The 18131-nt window shown below is 45.8% G+C and overlaps 1 protein-coding gene across 1 annotated transcript in view; it reads right to left on the bottom strand.

Moving 5' to 3' along the window:
• LOC119382298 (protein O-mannosyl-transferase Tmtc3) overlaps positions 1-18131 on the bottom strand; it is a 473291-nt gene that overhangs the window by 155574 nt on the left and 299586 nt on the right. Inside the window, exon 12 of the mRNA XM_049413068.1 lies at positions 11230-11303. Within this exon, the coding sequence (XP_049269025.1) occupies positions 11230-11303 (74 nt within the window). The remainder of the gene's footprint in view (positions 1-11229; positions 11304-18131) is intronic.

The raw sequence follows: 18131 nt of genomic DNA, 5'->3' as shown, positions 1-18131 counted from the left end.
ATCTGCGAACACTGCATTGCAGCTCACCTCTCATCGTTGCATTGCAACTGCAAAGTGCACCTGCAAGGCTGGGTGCCATGGCACATGCAAACACGCTGCCGCTGTAGCTGTGTGCATAAATGAACTGCAGCTGCCTTCATGCACAGAGCAGCCACAGGCATGGGGCCGTCCGTCAAAGCCAGACATTGATGCCAAGTAGTCTATTGAGGCACTATTTGGCCGTGAGTGCCTTCTGTAATTTGTTATGTTCAAGAAGACAACTTTATTTTCTTTCGTTAGGCAGACCCTGCCCACTTTGCTACAGTGAATTTATGGTTGACCTTTTTCGAACCAGGTGACAAGGAGGTGTTCCTAGGTGGATCAAGGCCAGCAAGAGTAGCACCTTCATATGCATGGGAGCACTTTCCTGCAATTGTGTCTCCACACAACCAGATACAAGAACTTGCTGCCCTCAATACGGTTGACAAAGAGGTGAAGTGCGTGCTTGAAAGCTTACTTGATGAGGTGTGCAAGGCAGCAGAACTTTCACGCCTGCAAGAAGTGTGCACTGGGGACCAAAGTATGCCTGTTTATAGTGTAATGACATCTTAGCTTAAGGCACCAACCACAATCAGCTTTGCACGTCGCCAACATGTGGATCATATGTCAGTCGCTGAGAGAGAGAGAGAAGAAACTTTATTGGCATTTGGCCGGCAGTTTGGTCTTGGTGGCCTCAGATGGCGGCGCTGAATCCCTGAACTCGGGCGGCATCTTCAGCTTGCCGGACAGCCCAGAGCTGGTCCTTGAGCTCCGAGCTTCTGAGCGCCGCCTCCCAGCGGCGGCGTCGCCGACGGAGAAGGTGCCCCGCGGCTCCCGCAGCCGGGACGGCGGCGGGAACGAGTGAGCTCGAGGCTTCTTGCTGCCTGGTACTGGCAGCCGCCATAGGCGCATCGCGAACGGCGGCCGTTTCTCGACCGTTGTTGCCGGCGCATTCCCAGAGCATGTGGCGCAGCGTTGCTCTGTGCCCGCATGTTATACATAGATCGGTGGTGTATAAGTGTGGGTAGCAGTGGCGTAAGACGACCGGGCTGGGGTAAGAGTGTGTTTGTAGTAAGCGACAGCTTACAGCATCGTGCCTGTTTAATTTGTCATGCGGGGGCGGGAACTTACGCCTTTCCAGTCTGTAGTGTTGGGTAATATCTCGGAATGTGATGAGACGATCACCTCACGACCATTGTGGTACGTATTGTAGCTGCGTGTCTGTCGAAGTGTCTCGATCCGGCAGATCAGAAGCCACGTTCTCGGGAGCAGAGGCAGCGGCCACTGAATGTGCCGCGGCTCGGCGAGTGAGACCTCGAGCCGCGGCGTGGGCCGCCTCGTTGCCCGCGAGCGGGACATCGGTGTGCGCCGGGGTCCAAAAGAGGAAGACTGTTGAATTTTGTGGTGGCAATCGCAACGCTGAGTCGCCATCACCGCACATCATAAGGATGCGGGCCGCTTCCCGCGAGACGCGGCCGCGCGCGAAGTCGCGGATTGTCGCCTGCGAGTCGCTGATTACGATCGTAGCGTTCGGCACCGTGGCGATTGCTAGAGCTATCGCGGCTTCTTCGGCCGCCTCCGTATGTCCCGTGGTCACCGTAGCGCTCGCAAGGCATTTGCCCGTACGGTCAACGACCGCAGCGGCGTGTGCGTGTCTCCTGTCCCCATATCTCGCGGCATCTACGTACACAACTTCGTCGCTAGTGCCGTATTCTTTTAAAGGTCACTAGCTCGCTGGTTACGGCGCCCAACGTGGTGCGTCGGGTGCATATTCTTAGGAAGCGGCGGAACAATTAGGCGGTCACGGACCGAGGCAGGAACATCCGCTTTCTCTCCCTGTTGAGTGTGGTATCGGATGCCAAGCGACTCGAGGATGTGTCGACCCGCCTTAGACCCCGACAAGCGTTCGCTTTGGGAGACCTTTTTTTTTTCTAATGTCATGTGCACCTAGGAAGGTGCTGAAGAGATTGCTATCAGCACGGTGAATCAGGCAGGATCTGGAAGGTATACCTCCTCATGTTCTTCTGTTGGCAAATTGTAGCAAAAATAATTTTTGTGCTTGTTTTTTCAATCAGCAATTACTTGTAATCATCAGCATGCACAAAAGAAAATTTCAGTTTGAAGGCCTGTACTTTTATGCAGATGGCACAACGAGAGGAGAGTACGTTTGTCGAGCTCAATTGCCCATAGAGTTGTGGCTCGGAGGCTGCCACTTGAGACTCTTGGACAACAGCTTCTCCGCAGAAAGCCGTTCAGTGGGAAGGCAGTGTTGCACGGTAACACAAATAATCAGCGCGTTCATTATTGTTTGCACAAGCTTACGCTTACAGAGAATTGTTCGTAATATTATTATGGCTCCTGATTGCTTTTCATACTTCAGGGATGAGCACAGAAGCTGAGGCAAGGAAAGCTTTTGAGCAGAAAGCTCATATATCAGTTGTTGAGGTGAGTTATGCATGTGGAGATTTCCTCCTGTCGAAGTATTTGAGAAATATATTGTGGCAAACGAGAAATTAATATAATTTTCTGTAGCCTCAAACGTTTTATAAAACAGAAGTACTCAACGAAAAATGTGCTGCATAAATTAAGTCAGCTGTACTTGTAGTTATGTTTATTATGAAGAACTGTGTTTAAAGTGACATATAGTAGATGAGTTATTGTCATGTTACTACACCACACAGTTATTCAGTAGTAGTTACATTAAGAGACCTGAGTTCTTGATGACATGTATACCTAAATAGCTGTATCAGTTCATTTTCCCCAGCCAAATGTTGGCTTCAGCAGTAACTGTGTGCTTGCACATATGTACGGCTGGAGACAGCGTGACATCACAATACCTACTCCTTTCTTTATGATCTAATTCTTCTCTTTCTCTACTACTCAGTGGCGCAGCAGAAGAGAGCACATTGGTTGAAGTCTACTTTTCTAGCTTGCACGCTAATTAATCCAATTCGATCAATTTGGTGCCTCTGGAAAACCGTCCAAGTAAAAATGACGTATGTAGATTTCAACATGCTCAAAACATGGATATATATATTTCTAATAAACTGAAATGCCATAAACTTAAGCCTCAGTAATGGTTCCCCAGCTGTTTTCATCACATGATGATAAACAAGGAGAGATTTTGCCACCAAGGAATCATTACAGAGAGTAGCCTCTCATTTGACAGGGCGCAGTAGTAACAGTAAGTGCAATATTTGTGCACTTGAAGTGAAATGTCAGGATTAAGAGAGCTCGTGCCTTCAAAAAATATATCATACAATGTTCCTTCATTCTTTTCTAATTTTCTTTTCGAATTGTGACTTTGAACTCAAAGTAGCGATAGCAAAGTAGCGATAGCTGTGCTACAACTGTGCATGAATTATTTTGGTCTCATTTGTGCTTATTGCCTTTTCACTGATAATGAAGTACGAGTGTAGGGAAAGTTGCATTATGGTGTGAGATCTAAATGCAGGTCAGACTAATAGTTAACTTGAAGCAGCCATGGCTGTGTGCCAGCCCTGACGGACTGTTCAAGGATGGCGACGAAACTGTGCTTCTTGAGATAAAGTGCCCTTTCTCGAGAAAAGACAATGCACTGATCGATGCTGACAATGAAATCAGCTTTGTTAGCTATATCCTTTATAAAGGTGGTGAGCTTAGGCTGAAGAAACGTCACCAGTATTGTACTCAAGTTCAAGTCGCAATGTATGTGACAAATACGAGCACATACTTTTTTGTGTACTCGTCTGTGCAAAGCATTGTCATTGTTGTACAGCGAGATGAAGCATTTTTTGCACAGTCTATACCTGTTCTTGAACGCTTTTATTTCAGCTTTTACATTACGGAACTACTTCATGCATAAACATTGTTTACCATGCCACAGTACAGCTGTAGAGAAGCCTTGTAAAAATGTTCAGCCAGACAGAACTGAGCAATTATTGCTCTGCTGTTCTGTATGTTCATTTGAGTATCTGCAAATATTTGGTGAGATTTTCAGTATAAAGTGACTCTTTGTGGCTTCCCAATTATACTTTTGATCTGAAGGTGTGGTTTATTATTAAATGCTTCAACACGAATGAAAGGTCGTAGTGATAGATTGCTTTTGTATTGTTTCTACAACATATGTCTCTACTATGATATTTTTACATTATAGGAGGCATCATTAAAACACAGAAACACTGCTCAGATCGTTTGTTTTGGATAGTAACTCGCAGAGATAAAATTGAAGCTGCCAAATAATACAAGGTGCTCGCGAATTATAATAGGACTTTTTAGAATTTACCTGGCTTTGCTCTTTATACAACTTTGTGGCTCTTAAAAGTGTTTGTTGATGTGTCCGTGTTCTTTCCTTGGTTTCTTATTTGTCATGCAATTACTAAGAGTTGCAATGACTGGATGGTTGTCAATTTTTGTGTAGTGTGTACACAGTGTGCAACACGCATGGTGTGTAATTTATCTACGGTTTAAGTTTGTTTGCCTGCCACCTTACCTTGTTCATATCTCCAGAGAGTCTAGTAAAATGTTCACAATTTAAGAACAATTTTCCGGCTGCATTTGTGCTGTTACGTGCTTGATAATGAATATTGGACTGGTGCTGTTGCTTTCAAACTTTTATTGTGAATATGTAAATAAATTACTTGTATTTGCAACTTTGCACTAGTTGTCAATGTTTACATAACGTACCGATTCACAACATGACGTTTTAGTCTGTTGCGTATACGGTATCAGGCAGCAGGAACACGACCGCAGAACAGAAATAACACAACATATTTTTGTGTCTTTGCCAAGTTCACCTTGCCTGCCACAATGATCTGGTACAAAGTAACTATATCAAATTGCGTAGTACACATGTTAAGGCAGTTCACATGATAAGTGCCCATCGATGTGGTGTTAATGAATACTGTGGGGTTATCATGTCTGCCTATGCCTACTGTACGCTATTGTTGGACTCCTTTTCAGTGGCACTTATTTACTAGGAATGAAATGTTTATTAAGACAAATGCACTTAATCAACATCGTTGCAAAATACAGTGGTCTAAAATGATAAAAGACAACAAGTGCAATCAAAATGTAACACAGACATTGATTTCAGCTTAATACTACCACGCCCACTTCTTGTCTTGTTTTGATGTATTCGGGTTTGACCGGCAGGGACGGTTATCAACGCTCGACGCTGTCCGCGAAGTAGTGTTCTAGAAGCGTCGCGATTGTAGTAGATCGGTTTGTTAAGATTGCGCCCCGCACGCGAATGTTCCAGTTTTGTCTAGAGATAACGCCGCCACCAGCGATATTGCTGGAAAGTTCGATAGCACCTGTATAAAAGCCGACGCGCTTGATCGCTTGTCAGTTGATCGACGGACAACGCCCTGTTCGCCACTATCATTGTACAGCGTGCATTGCTGTAGTTCTAGTTCTCATTTTCCGGCCACAAGTTCGGCCAAATAAACAGTTTCATCCCACAAACGCCGACTGCTGTGTTCGTCGACGTCACGACCACGTGACAATACTCATGTTATGAACTTAAATTTAAAAACAAGTACAGACACTCTGAAATGGGAGGATGTTGGTTATCCACCTGGCACTGATACCGCAGTTTATAACAAGTTCTTAAACAATTTAAAGAATATGAAAAATAGCAGTGAAGGAACAGGATGTAAACAAGCTTGAGAGCAGCTGTATCTATATAAAAGCTTTTCCAAGGACTAAAGCAATGCAACCAAAAGGACAAACAAGAAAATATGTACACTGTTTATGTAGCCGTTGCATGGCTTTCATTGCGGACTATTCACTGTGACAAAATCCAAGGTGGCTGAAGGTTTGCTAAAATGCAACACATGTGAAAGATCTCGTCCATAGCAGGAATCAGTGAAACTGGTACTTGGTGATTCAAGATGTTGTAATGCTTAATCCGCTTAATTGTTCTCTCTACGTGTATTCGGACAGAAGCAACTGAGTAAGTCCGGTCCATTTCCTCGGGTGTGAAGGGAATATTGCTTCCTGCTGAAAAAGGTGGCATTATGAGGATTACTCCTCTATCAGCAAGGAAAGTTCTGATGCCTGGGAGGCCCCCGTCAGCCAACATTGTGTCTTCGGGTTTAATATAGTTCAGAAACTTAGAATCTAATGTAATATGAGTATCCGAACATCTACCACCATATGGCTTGGACTTGAAGACAACCATTCCATTTGGGACGATAGCAACAAGGAATTTCAATGTGTAAGTTCCTTTGTATGGACAGTAGAGCATGTGTTGCTGCCTGACCTTGGGTGGGGTTTCAGTTTTCAGTTCTGTGCAGTCGATGATCAGGGTGCACTGTGGGTAATTTGCTTTAAAGGGCTGCGACAACATTATGTCAGTTACTGGGGGCTTGTAGATCCAGTCCCTCGTGATTTCAACGAGTGTGTGAAGCACAGTGTAGAATGCACGAGACGCAGTTTTCTCATGTACTCCAAAAAGAGTAGCAACTGCAGAGAATGATGTGCCCAGCTTCATTTTCATTACAAATATGAGCAGCTTATTTTCAACTGTAACGTTGCTGCTCCTGTCCCTCACTCTTGGCAACAAGTCGAGCAGTAATGCAAGCACCTTGCCGTCGACACCACAGAGACTTCTGAGAGAATCTGGGCTTGCAATAATACTGTGATAGCTGGAAAAAAACACGTTCTGGTGCTGGGACCAACTGCAACGCTCCTTGCAACGTGTTCTTGAGTGACAACACTTTCACATTCTGTAGGAGCAGCCTCAACACTTTCCATCATCATCTTCAATGTTGGGGAGAACTTCATCTGTTTCAATGCCCTGTATCTGCGGGCAGGAAACAAAAAATAGAAATTGGAGTTACATGCATTTGAAATCCCAGGAATTGATACCAAGCACAACTTAATTGTGGCAAACTTACATTTTGTATTTCAGCTTCAAGATTTTCTTGGGCTGCACAAGAGCTTGGTACAGTGCTGCTTGCACTCTCAGCAGAATTCGAGGGGTCTGTACTTTGCACAGTTGTAGCTGCTGCATCTGCCTGGTGTCTTTTCTGCCATGTGAAAGTAAAAATGGTGAGGCATGCATATGACGCATGTAGATAGTGAACGAGAGTTGCTATAAATTTTCCAGTAATATATCTTTAGCTCACTCAGGCACAAAATTGTTAATCGAGCTCGAGCCCACCTGTCTTTTTTTTTAATTTGTTCTACAGGTTTGTTCTTAGGAATATCAGCATAAAAATCTAGGAATTTCAAAGTGTTTCACATTGAAAATGTCCTGAACACCAGACTTGAGCTTCTTCTCTATTTTAGGCACATTATCATAAGGTTTAATCCAGCAATTATTTACAGAAAGTAAATTGTGCCAGTCTTTTAATTTTGTAGAGCATGAAAAATACAATATCTAGCGTGGCACTTTAAAATTCAATAGCTGTTCGAAAAGGCATACTGTGCTTTCTTTTTAAGCTAATCAAGCAGCACCATGCTTGTTAAAAGAAATTATGGGGATAACCCAACCGTCTCAGACTTAACAAAACTATACAGAGCCCTTTCAGCTACATGTTAGTTTTTGTTAAAATATAATGAAGGAGTAAAACTTATTTCCTGAACACGACTTCATGCACGCGTATTACAAGTCAATGAAAGTCTCCGAAGAAAAAGTGTGCGCACAACTGAACCACTGAATTGACATATTCGGAAAGGATAAACACTACACACCAAACTCGAAGGATAAGCGACCGGCTTGTGTATTTGAAACGAATTGCCGTTTTTCCTGACCATATTCTGTTGCGACGCGCTGTTTTTTCGAAGCTCGTCACTTGAACTTCCCATCTGATGCAACACAGCTGGTGCCTTGCCTGCGCGCTATGTTTTGATATCGCCGGGATCGGGGCCTTGAATTTCGATTATTAATATCTCAAATTACGTGAGTTTTTGGGGTTCTCTAAAAAATGGGTGTGCATATAAACACGTCCAGCATCTTTTCCTACAAAACAGCTGCCCTAAAGTTCATAATTAAAAAGTTAAGGAACGAGCTTTTGTGATAGACATTTTAATCAAACTTTTGCGGCAATGTTCTTCCGCCTCGGCGTTGAGTTCGTTTGCGAAGACGACAGGGACCTGAGTGTCAAAAAAGTTTTATTTTAAAAAATTGTATTGTAAAAAAAAGAAACGCCTTGCATATATGAGAGTGTCCATATAATTGCTATCGCGATAAAAATATTTAAAATGTCTTGTGTATACGCGTCAATAATGGAGCGTCCACACGTCTTCCTCAGGCGCCACGGAGCGCAGGTTCACTTCACTGCGCGTCTCCTCTCAGCCGAGGCAAATGAGATATGGCGCGATGCGGTTCGGTCGCGCGTGTCTCGAGATGAACGCATGTGATATATTCTGCTACAGCATGAGAAAAACAGGAAATAGCGAGTATTCGGGGAAGTCTTCCAGACTCGAAAAGCGGCATGCATGAGGAGACTACTTAAGGTGCATGCACGTGGTGCGACAAAAATCTAGCTTCGGTGCTCACTCTTTTGTGCTGCAAGCGATGTTATCAGCTCAGTAAGTTGCGCGGCAGCTTTCTGTCGTCTCCACTAACCTTCACGCGGGCGTTTAGACCCGCTGTCTTTCGTTCGCGGCACGGCAGTAAACCAACGAGTGTGTGTGCTATTAGTCTCGGCGGAGAACGCACTGGCGTACGCGATACCTTCGTGTGTCTGCGGCACCACCAGCCACATATCGACAGGTGTTTTGGCGCCTCTTGGTCAGCAAGCGACGGTGTCCTTCAACCACGTTTTTCGAGGCAGCAAACAGCGCGCGAACATAAACGAAAAATAAGTGTCGTGCAGTATACTCGCGCACCGCATCTTTCTGTATCGCAGGAGATATACGTACAGCACCGCTCAGTACCGTTGAATTTTTCGCAGACGCTTCAAACGCATTCACACCCACGCACGCGCGCACACACATACACAGAAATAACTACATAAACACGTAATTTTTTAGACACGTGCGCGTTACCTACTACTCATCCAGTTCTCCAACAGCCACATTAATGCTCACATTTAAAAAACCGCAGTCGAAAGGGGCTCAATGCATTGCGAAACATGCTCAACAACAAAATTTTGAATTCGTAAAGGAACAAAATGGTTGGCTAAACTGACCTGCCAAATCTTTCCGTTACACTTGTTGAGTCGAGCGGAGGTGGACGTCTGTAAAGAGGTGGGAAGATTGTTGGCACATAGGCAGGATGGTTCGCCACGTTATTTTTTCTGTTGCCAACGAAGTGGCGGCTGCATATTCTTGCATATTCTCGGTTGGTTGCCACGGTTCTCTGTCAGGACTACGCAAAACAATCACAGCAGAACAGCATTATTACACTTCTCCATGCGAGCGGCTGTGCTGTGGAGATGGAAGTAATTCGCTTACCCAACACGTTGAACGGCCCGTATCCAGCGCTGTCGCCTTTCCGCTTCATACGACCGCGATGGGAAGCGGTAAAAGTGAACGTCGTTGTCGAGTCCTTCACGTTCGTGGCAATTAACAACACAACAGTGCCGTCGATTGCGACGCTTCTTCGGAGCGTGCGGAGCTGTCGCGTCTGGCTTCCTTTTCGCCATCGTCTGCGACCGGCGATAGTGAGCCAACAATCACTTTATGGCGGTTCGGTGGCGCGCCGAACTAGCGGAGAGAAATTCATAGCTCTCCTTCTGAGTGTTAAATGCACAAAACACGCAATATTAAGCTAAATAGTTGTTTCGCACTCGCTTGTTGCACCTGGTTCCATAGTAAACTGTGCAAAGGAGTCGGACTTTGCACTACCCAAAACTGCTCCGACAGGTGGCGCCACGCGTCTGCGAAACTCCAGAGTCTGACGCCTATTCTTCTAGTTATTTCACTCTCGTGGTTCGGCTCCGCGGTTACTACCTGTACTAAGTAAACGTACTCCTTTACAACTTCCAGTGTATGTAAACATTATTAAGTGTTCCGACACGGTAAAGGTGACGTTCAGAAGCTGCTCACATGTGATATGTATGCTTTGGTGAAATACAATAGTGCAATGTTCTTGACCCGCAGCTGATCTCAGCGCAAAGCACCCTCGACACGAGCGATAGCTGTATACATTCCTAGTACCCGTCCCCCCTGCTTGCTTTCTGCCTTCTCTCCTGATTTGACGTGCCAAGCTATCTTAACATGCATTACTTCACACTCTCTCCTCCTCCCGTTCTGTCGTTGGGAGAGAGGGGGTGAAGGTGTGCACATAGCCAGGAAAGTAGCACCTGTCTTGACAAGGATGAGTCTGCTTGTCAAAACGTTGGTTCCGGCGACACCCGCGTTGAAGAATTTTCATCTATGCAAACTAGAAAGAACACACACTGCTCCCTGTTTAAAGATGCCATGAAATCACATTGTTTTGCTTGCACTTCGCATTTCACATTAAACCACACGCATCCAATAGCAAGCTGACAAAATGCCTTTATGGGTGGTGTTGCCTCAGCCTTCTGTATACAATTAACGAGGTAATATGCATTGCATGTGGCAGAAGTGGGAGCCAGTCATGGACGTCAAGCTTTTGTAATCGTATTTTGGTTCATGATGGTTAGCGCAAACGCGAACACGGACGAAAAGAAGAAAAAACGACGACACAGGCGCTGTGTCGTCTGTGTCGTCGTTTTTTCTTTTCGTCCGTGTTGGCATTTGAGCTAACCATCATGAGCATTTTCCAACTCGCCCAATTCGCTACCCTCCTAGGTATTTTGGTTGTTTACTGGTGCATTTAAAGTTGGCTGGCAAAGCTCCCTCACCAAGCTTTTTGATTTCAGTAGCTGGAGACCCACCATGGGTCATTCTATTTTTGCATGAGCATTTCGGTAGTTTGCTACTAATTTTCATGGTCCCAAGTGAAGAAATTGTGGGCCCAACTTAGCAGCAATGCCTCTGCTGTGCTAGTGTGTGGAGTGAAATGGCCAATGTGGTCTCGCATTGTTTCAAAGCAGAGGGCAAAATGGTGGCAACCCTCAACTACCTGGTATCCATACCAAAATGACACCTGCTGTCAGTGAGAGAGCTCTGGAGGCTGAAATTTCAAATTGACATTTGAAGTCTTAAACTGTCTACTGAGATGACTTGTGCATGTTCACATTTGGCTCATTACACTCGCTTAACTGGGAAAACAATAGTGTAGTGGCACGTTCAAGAATGCCTCCAGTACTACATATGCTGTAAATCTGACTGAAGAAGCGAGATCTTTACCTTTCAAATGCCAGTTGACGGAGCTTTGAGTTCCCACTCTCTTGAATAAGAATGGCAGAGTTCATCAGCGCTTGCTGCACAAAAAAAAAAAGGAATCGCCACTTTTACTGTCCACAAGTATTTCACGTCAATCAGTGCCGATGAGACTTGTGCTCAACACAAACCCCTGGATTTCAATAGCAGTCAAATGCACAAAGTGTTGAAAAATATTACGAGTCACAAACACCGTCTAACATGTGAAACACATGTATATGTTTAAAATAAACACGCATATGTCCAGAATGACCATCTTTGGTGAAGAGCACTATGTGAGGCACAACTTCAAACAACGAACTATGGAGCAAAATTGACGATGTGTAAATGCGCGTGTGGTACATGTCGCTGGGTTTAGCGCTTCTGAGTTGTGTCTTTGAGTGTAAGATCTTGCGCACCTATTTTTCAGCGAGTAGCTGTTTCAGACCTCATAGGTTAGTATACCATTGCTAACACTGAATCAAAAATACAATAGTCAATTATGCTGGAACCTTCTGCTGCACAACATAATGGAGACAGTGCTGCAGAGGCATAGGCAGTACAGTTTTCAGTATGCACTAGCAAACTACAGCGAAAATTTCTAGAGCCTACAAAGGCATAGCTGTGTCACAGCAGGGGAACCGGCATCTGCACCAATGCAACCTCAGTTTCAACCAACACGCCCAGTCTGCCATCTTGCCTCAATCAATCAATCAATCAATCAATCAATCAATCAATCAATCAATCAATCAATCAATCAATCAATCCATTGAACTTTATTTTCATGAACATGAAACTGCGTATACAACAATTATTTGGTCCGATAGCCTAAAGTGGGTAGTTTCCTGTCTACTACAATATGCAACAAAGGATGTACAGGTCAGCTAAGCGGAAAGAAAACAAAACCGAAGATACAAATACATACATATACACATATAAATTTACCCTTCTAATATAGGCGCTTATAGGCTGAGCTTAACCGTGTAGGTTACCCATCTCGTCCTTATATGCGGGAGAAGAACTGCAGTTCATAGCTAAAGAGTTATGTGAAAGGATCTTAGTAGCCCCCTATTCCTAAAAACATGCGCCCACAATACCACAAAGGTCGTAGAAGCACTTGGGCTCGTAAGTTGCAGCGGCAATTTGGTGGAAATCCTGACACAGATGTCGCCCGATGCGACACAAGAAGTACGCCCTCGCAGTTGTAGAAATGGCCGCAAGTCAAGGGCTTCTAACATGCGCCACTGCTCGAGCTCTGTCTGCGAATACCGCAGAAGCTCCAGCCATCGCGCTAGCTATTGAAACTAAGCATATCCTTGGACAATCGTCGCTTATCCCTACAGATTTCAAGGTCGCATGTAGACTCTTTCTCACTGAAAGACTACCACACAGCACCATTCGCCTATTAGGACCCGACCTAACGCAGGACCATGTGATCTGGTCACACAGGACTCGATGGCAATCAGAGAGCGAACGGCGCAGCTCAGGCTTTTATCAACCGACCATTCTGACGAAAGCCCTTTTTACCGCGAGACATCCTTGAGCACTAACGGCTTGAACGATGACAGTACAGTCCACCACACCCTGATCTATCCGGGCGGGACTCGTACAACTGGCACTGTATACAAACATACATATCCAAACCTTTATTTGAAACATGCCATTCACCCCACAATGCACAGCGATAGCTGTCCGTGGTGCGGAGGCAGGCCCACTCTCGCCCACATAATGTGCGACTGCCAGAACAGCCCACCCGAAATTTTCACTCTCACTGTCCCTTCAATCCCCAGTCCCCCGTGAGTGTATCGGTTGAGGTGTCCTCACTTGAGAGACAGTTATCGTGCACTCTACACCCAATTTTCATTTTCATTTCCTTCTTCCTTTTAAGAATCACCCCCCCCCCCCCACCCGAAATTAACTCACTGCAAATAGCCGGCGAAATTTCCGGAAGGGAGCAGTGGCAGACTTTGCTTGCCAGCGAGGATAGGGGGGTGCAACTGGCACTCCTCGACCAGGCGCAGCGGGCCGCTCAAGCCAGTGGAGCCCTGGAATAGGGGCCCCACCCACCCGCTCCCTCGACATTTTTTTTTCTCTCAATAAACGTTTTCATATATATATTATTAGCTCGTAACTTATAGCTTGCTAAGCATAGGTACTTATTAAAAAGAAGACAACGCACATGATCTCAAACAATTTTTACCAGCATACATACAGGTTCAAGCCTTGAATTGATAGACAAAGCGATATGCATGCTAGGCTAAAACTACATGCAGCTTCAATCTCAAGAGACATTGTGTTCGATATTTTAGTTCCATTCAATTACATATTAGTGTTTCACCATAAACTTTGTGGCATTTGGTCAGACGGAAGCTGCCGTTTGAAGCATGTCGTGCATTGCGTATGGGAAAGAAAAAAGATCAACAGGCAGAGGTGAGTTTCTATTAGCTATGACATTAACTCAAAGAGCAACTTTGCAGTCACACAACATTGGAACTTAAAGAATGCACTGAGATTGGAAAATATTACCTGGTGGTTGTCACCTTGGCTTACGATTCTCAATATTCGCTTTTGAAGTTGTTCAAGAGTTTTTGTATAACTATTGTACATCACACCCCATGATCCCAGGCAGTCTCTGATGTGACAGTGACACAATGAAAAGCAGAGTGCACAAAGTATAGCTTGCAGAAAATACTGTAGAGCTTTTATTAGAGTATAGCAGCCATAGCCTACCTTTGCGCATACATTCTACACTTGCTCATGCCTGTGTAAATTCTCGTCAAAAATGATACCTCAGTATTTGAAAAAAGGGACTTATTGAATAGGAGTGTTCTTACGATAGGTTAAGAAATGTAGAATCACTATGGGGCGCACTACAAAACAGGGACAAAGATCGAACGACGACACAGGCGAGCTCGCAGCTGGAAGTTTATTGAAGAAGCAACACATACATAGCATTGAGAATGTGTTTCTCTAACCAAAAACCAAAATGACACTCCACAATAGACAAAACTCGTGAAGGCACATACGTCAAAGCGAACAAAAGGAGAGGGGAGAACCGAAAATAAGTAAAGAATTGGGGATGGGGGGAGAGTGCCACAAATTTAGCGTAGCGTATTAATCAAATAGCAGTACTCCTCCGATAAGGCAATGAACGAGTATAGCTTTATTTCTCGACATCGTCATAGTATGTTTATTCCCCCGCCGTTTTCCCGAAATAATTGCTTCAAGTTTAGCCTTTTCCCTAAAGCCATTGCTCAATGGAACTTCTTACCAGACGACATTGTAACCTCGCCTACCTTAGACATCTTTTTGGACAGAATTAATGACTACCTTAAATCATGACCCCACTTAGGTATCTGATTTCTCTTGTGAATGCTTTCTGTGTGTGTGTGTGTTTTCCTTAATTTTTGCTCTACCAATTTGAACTGTTCCCAAGTGTCTGATATGTTCGTTATATAATATTGTTAGTACTTTAGTGTGATACAATATGTTATAGATCATCAAAAGTGTGATATACCTTACTGTACCATATCTTCACAAAAGTTTTTTTTTTCTTCTTTGTATCTGTACGTACATTGCGAGAATGTTTACGTTGTACCTTCCACTCCTGTAATAGCCCTAAACAGGGCTGACAGTATTAATAAATGAATGAGTGACTGACACATCGATCCCTGAATCTCCTAATATGAAGAGCTTCGATTAATTCCCGGATGGTTTTGTCACGATGTCTACACAGGGTGGTTGCATCAACGAAAAAGATGGTTGATCCCTCCGTCAAAGGAATCGGAATAACACGAAAGTAAAGCGCGCCCTTACAGAAGTAACTGAATGTTTGCTGTACATTGAATAAGAGAGTTTGCAAAATGTATATTGATGTCTGGCAGCTATAGCACCGTTTAACGTGGATGCCCCCACTTTGATGATTGGTGGTACATATCCATCCCGACGACTAACGTCCATGTTAAACGATTAACAAACCCTTGTGGGTAGCTGTAGTACTTAACGGTGGAAAGCGTAATCATAGTACGAGGTGTGATAGCCAGAAGAGCGTCGCATACTGGATGCAGAACTTGGTCGCCATCCCGCGGCATGTTCAAATGTGATTGAACACCACGGCCAGACTAAAGGGAAACGCAAAGCGCGTCGTGCCGGCCGCGATTTTTCTCGGGGCGAAGCGCGTGAGCGGGAAAACGAGGTGTTACAGCCAGGTGAGGTAGGCGCGTGTCGCAGAGCTATTTTTGGTTTGGATTAGCGTGATGCTATGAGTGAGGCCGACGCTTTTACGACGCTTGGGCTAAGATCGCCACCTCGCGGTGTGTTAGGCATTGACAAAATTGAACTTCTATTGAAAACGCGCCGAATGGGACGGACGTGTAACGCGTTGCAGGTGCTAATCGCGGAGGCCACAGTATGACGAATTTCTTTACTTTACCACTACCGGAGGGCAGCACCACCCGCCGACCAGGAGGATGGTAGATATAAAGGCGCGTTGTAAAGCCTCTGAGTCTGGGACCGTGGCGCAGTGGATAGCATGCCCGGCATCTGTTGTTGCGGACCGAGCGGTCGTTGGTTCGACGCCTGTTTGCCGGAAGTTTTTTTCTTTGCCGTCTGATCGTGTAAATTTTCCGTGACGGAAATACGTCACTGAAGTCTTGGCGAACCCCGGCGTAAAACACTTTCCGGTGTTAAAAAGGATGAGCAGCCGCACATGGTGCAATGCTGCGCCAAGTGGGCACCTTCCTTTGGACGCTACCGCTCTTTTGTGCTCCTGCAACCGAATGTTTATGCATCAGCCACTTTGGCCCGCATATACACGGCCACATGATAGCAGTAACAGGTGCAAAGACGCAGGTTGCACATTGAGCAAAAGGCGAGCTGTGTTTAAATGACACTTCTTATTTTCTAGGCTTGCACCGACGTGACTGAAAGTGCCACGTTGGTGTACTGCATGGCCGGACGCAAGGTTTGTGACGGCCAGTGGCGGAGGCAGAAATTTTTTTAGGAGGGGGAAGGTGGGGGAGGGATCACCTCCTTCATCTGAAATGGTGGCTGGTCAGGCTGATGTGGTCGAGTGTCATTTTGTGCTCTGTATGCAATGGCAAAAAAATTCTACAGATCCCACGCCTTGTGGGAATCGGTTTCATGCGAAGCAGGCAGGGAGTAGTTCTATGCTGCATTTTTCGGCTTTGAGCCAAGCGTTACGAGGTGGATCAACATGTTTTTGTAAATGGAGGAGTTGTGTGCACATCCTGGGTTTACCAGGCACGCAGACTACACTAACGTTTAATGGTAACTTATGGTCTGACGTAGTGTCAGCACTCCTGTTAGAGCACAGACGTCTGTGTTATTGCCACGAAGTGCACGCTACGGTGCGATAATATGAATATCATATGTAACTTTCGTTAGCGTATTCCTCCGAGGTCGGGCAACGCTTGAATATAATTTGATGAATCATGGGATACGAACGTAATGCTTATTAGGCTGCTATAAAATCGGAGCTAACACTGGAACCACAACTGACGTTAGCCCAACATGACACCTATATCATTGGAGTAGATATGCAATGTTTATTGTTTTGTTATGGAATTAGATAACCAGCCCTGGAACCACAATTGACGTTGCGCCGACATTACGCATACATAGGATCTCTTTCCAAAGCCGTTTCAAGACCTGGCGTGGCTCTGCGGTAAAATACCGACTGCCACGCAGAATGCTTGGTTCGATTCCTGCTGGGATCCCACAGGATTGGCACGTATTCATGTCATGATCAGACAGTCATATTCGTCAAACCTTCTTACCTTCCCATGCTAATTTTGGTCTACACAAAATTGAGGAGGTGACCAGGAGAGCACCCAGACGTAGGCGGCAAGATAGATAGGTATGTAGATAAACGCTCAAAGTGCCTGGGGGCCGCTAAGAGAATGCTTCGCATTAAAAAAAAAAATTCAGGGGGCGATACAGGCCGGTGTGCCACCCCCTGGCTATGCCACTGGTGACGGCGCGTTAACGTTATCGTTCATCACTTCCAAGTTCTTCTTTTATGACGTGTGGGATGCCGTGTCGATGGAAGGACCCATCCCAACATAAAACGTGACAACTGTTTATTAACGAGGGAGCGAAGGTGATGTACAGCAGCTCAGTCGGGGGACGACGGCTACGGAACCGCTGGCTCGGTCGGGTAGCGACGGAATGATCACTACAGAGCTTGGCAGCTTGGTTTTATAGCCACCGTCGGTCACGTAAGCCTCGGTGACGCTGCGGTGGCGCTGTCCCTTATCGGAGGGCGTGATGTAGCATGTAGCCGTATCACGCCGGGCTAGATAGTGACGAGGCGGAGGCTGTGCCGGCCCCCCCCGCCGCGGAGTGCAGGCCCTCAGGGTCTGTAGAAATCTGGGAGGCGTACCAGACGTCCAGAAGCGTGTCGTGAAAGGAGCGGGCTGCGAGGTCGGCGGCTGTGGATAGATGCCTGTAGGTGGAGTGGCGCTGCCGGATCGTTCACAGCGTTGTTTGCGGGCTTGAGCGGTCAATCGAGACGCGGACGTCGTTCCCGTTCAGGGCCAGATTGAAATTTTTTGTCGTCGCACGATGGACGGCCAGGTAGGGTCCACTGTAGGGGGGTGGCTGGAAAGGCCTGCGGACGGTGCCGTCGCGGAGGAAAGCGTGCGTGCACGATGCTCGCTCCTTGAAGACGAAAGGTGTAGGCTTGCAGTGGCGGGCTGCAGGTGACGGGCGTAAGGCGGCGATGGTGCGTCGGGCCGGGCGACGAAGTCGGTGGTATCTGACGTCGTAGTGCTGGATGGCAGTGCAGCAAGAAATTCCCCTGGGAGACTGAGTGGTTCCCGTAGACGAGCTCTGCTGGAGTAGCGTGGATGTCCGGTTTGAAGGTGGCG

Source organism: Rhipicephalus sanguineus, chromosome 2, assembly GCF_013339695.2.
Source record: "Rhipicephalus sanguineus isolate Rsan-2018 chromosome 2, BIME_Rsan_1.4, whole genome shotgun sequence".
Classification (NCBI taxonomy): Eukaryota; Metazoa; Arthropoda; class Arachnida; order Ixodida; family Ixodidae; genus Rhipicephalus; species Rhipicephalus sanguineus.
Note: the sequence above shows the minus strand (reverse complement) of the source record. Positions and strands in the feature narration are given on the sequence as shown.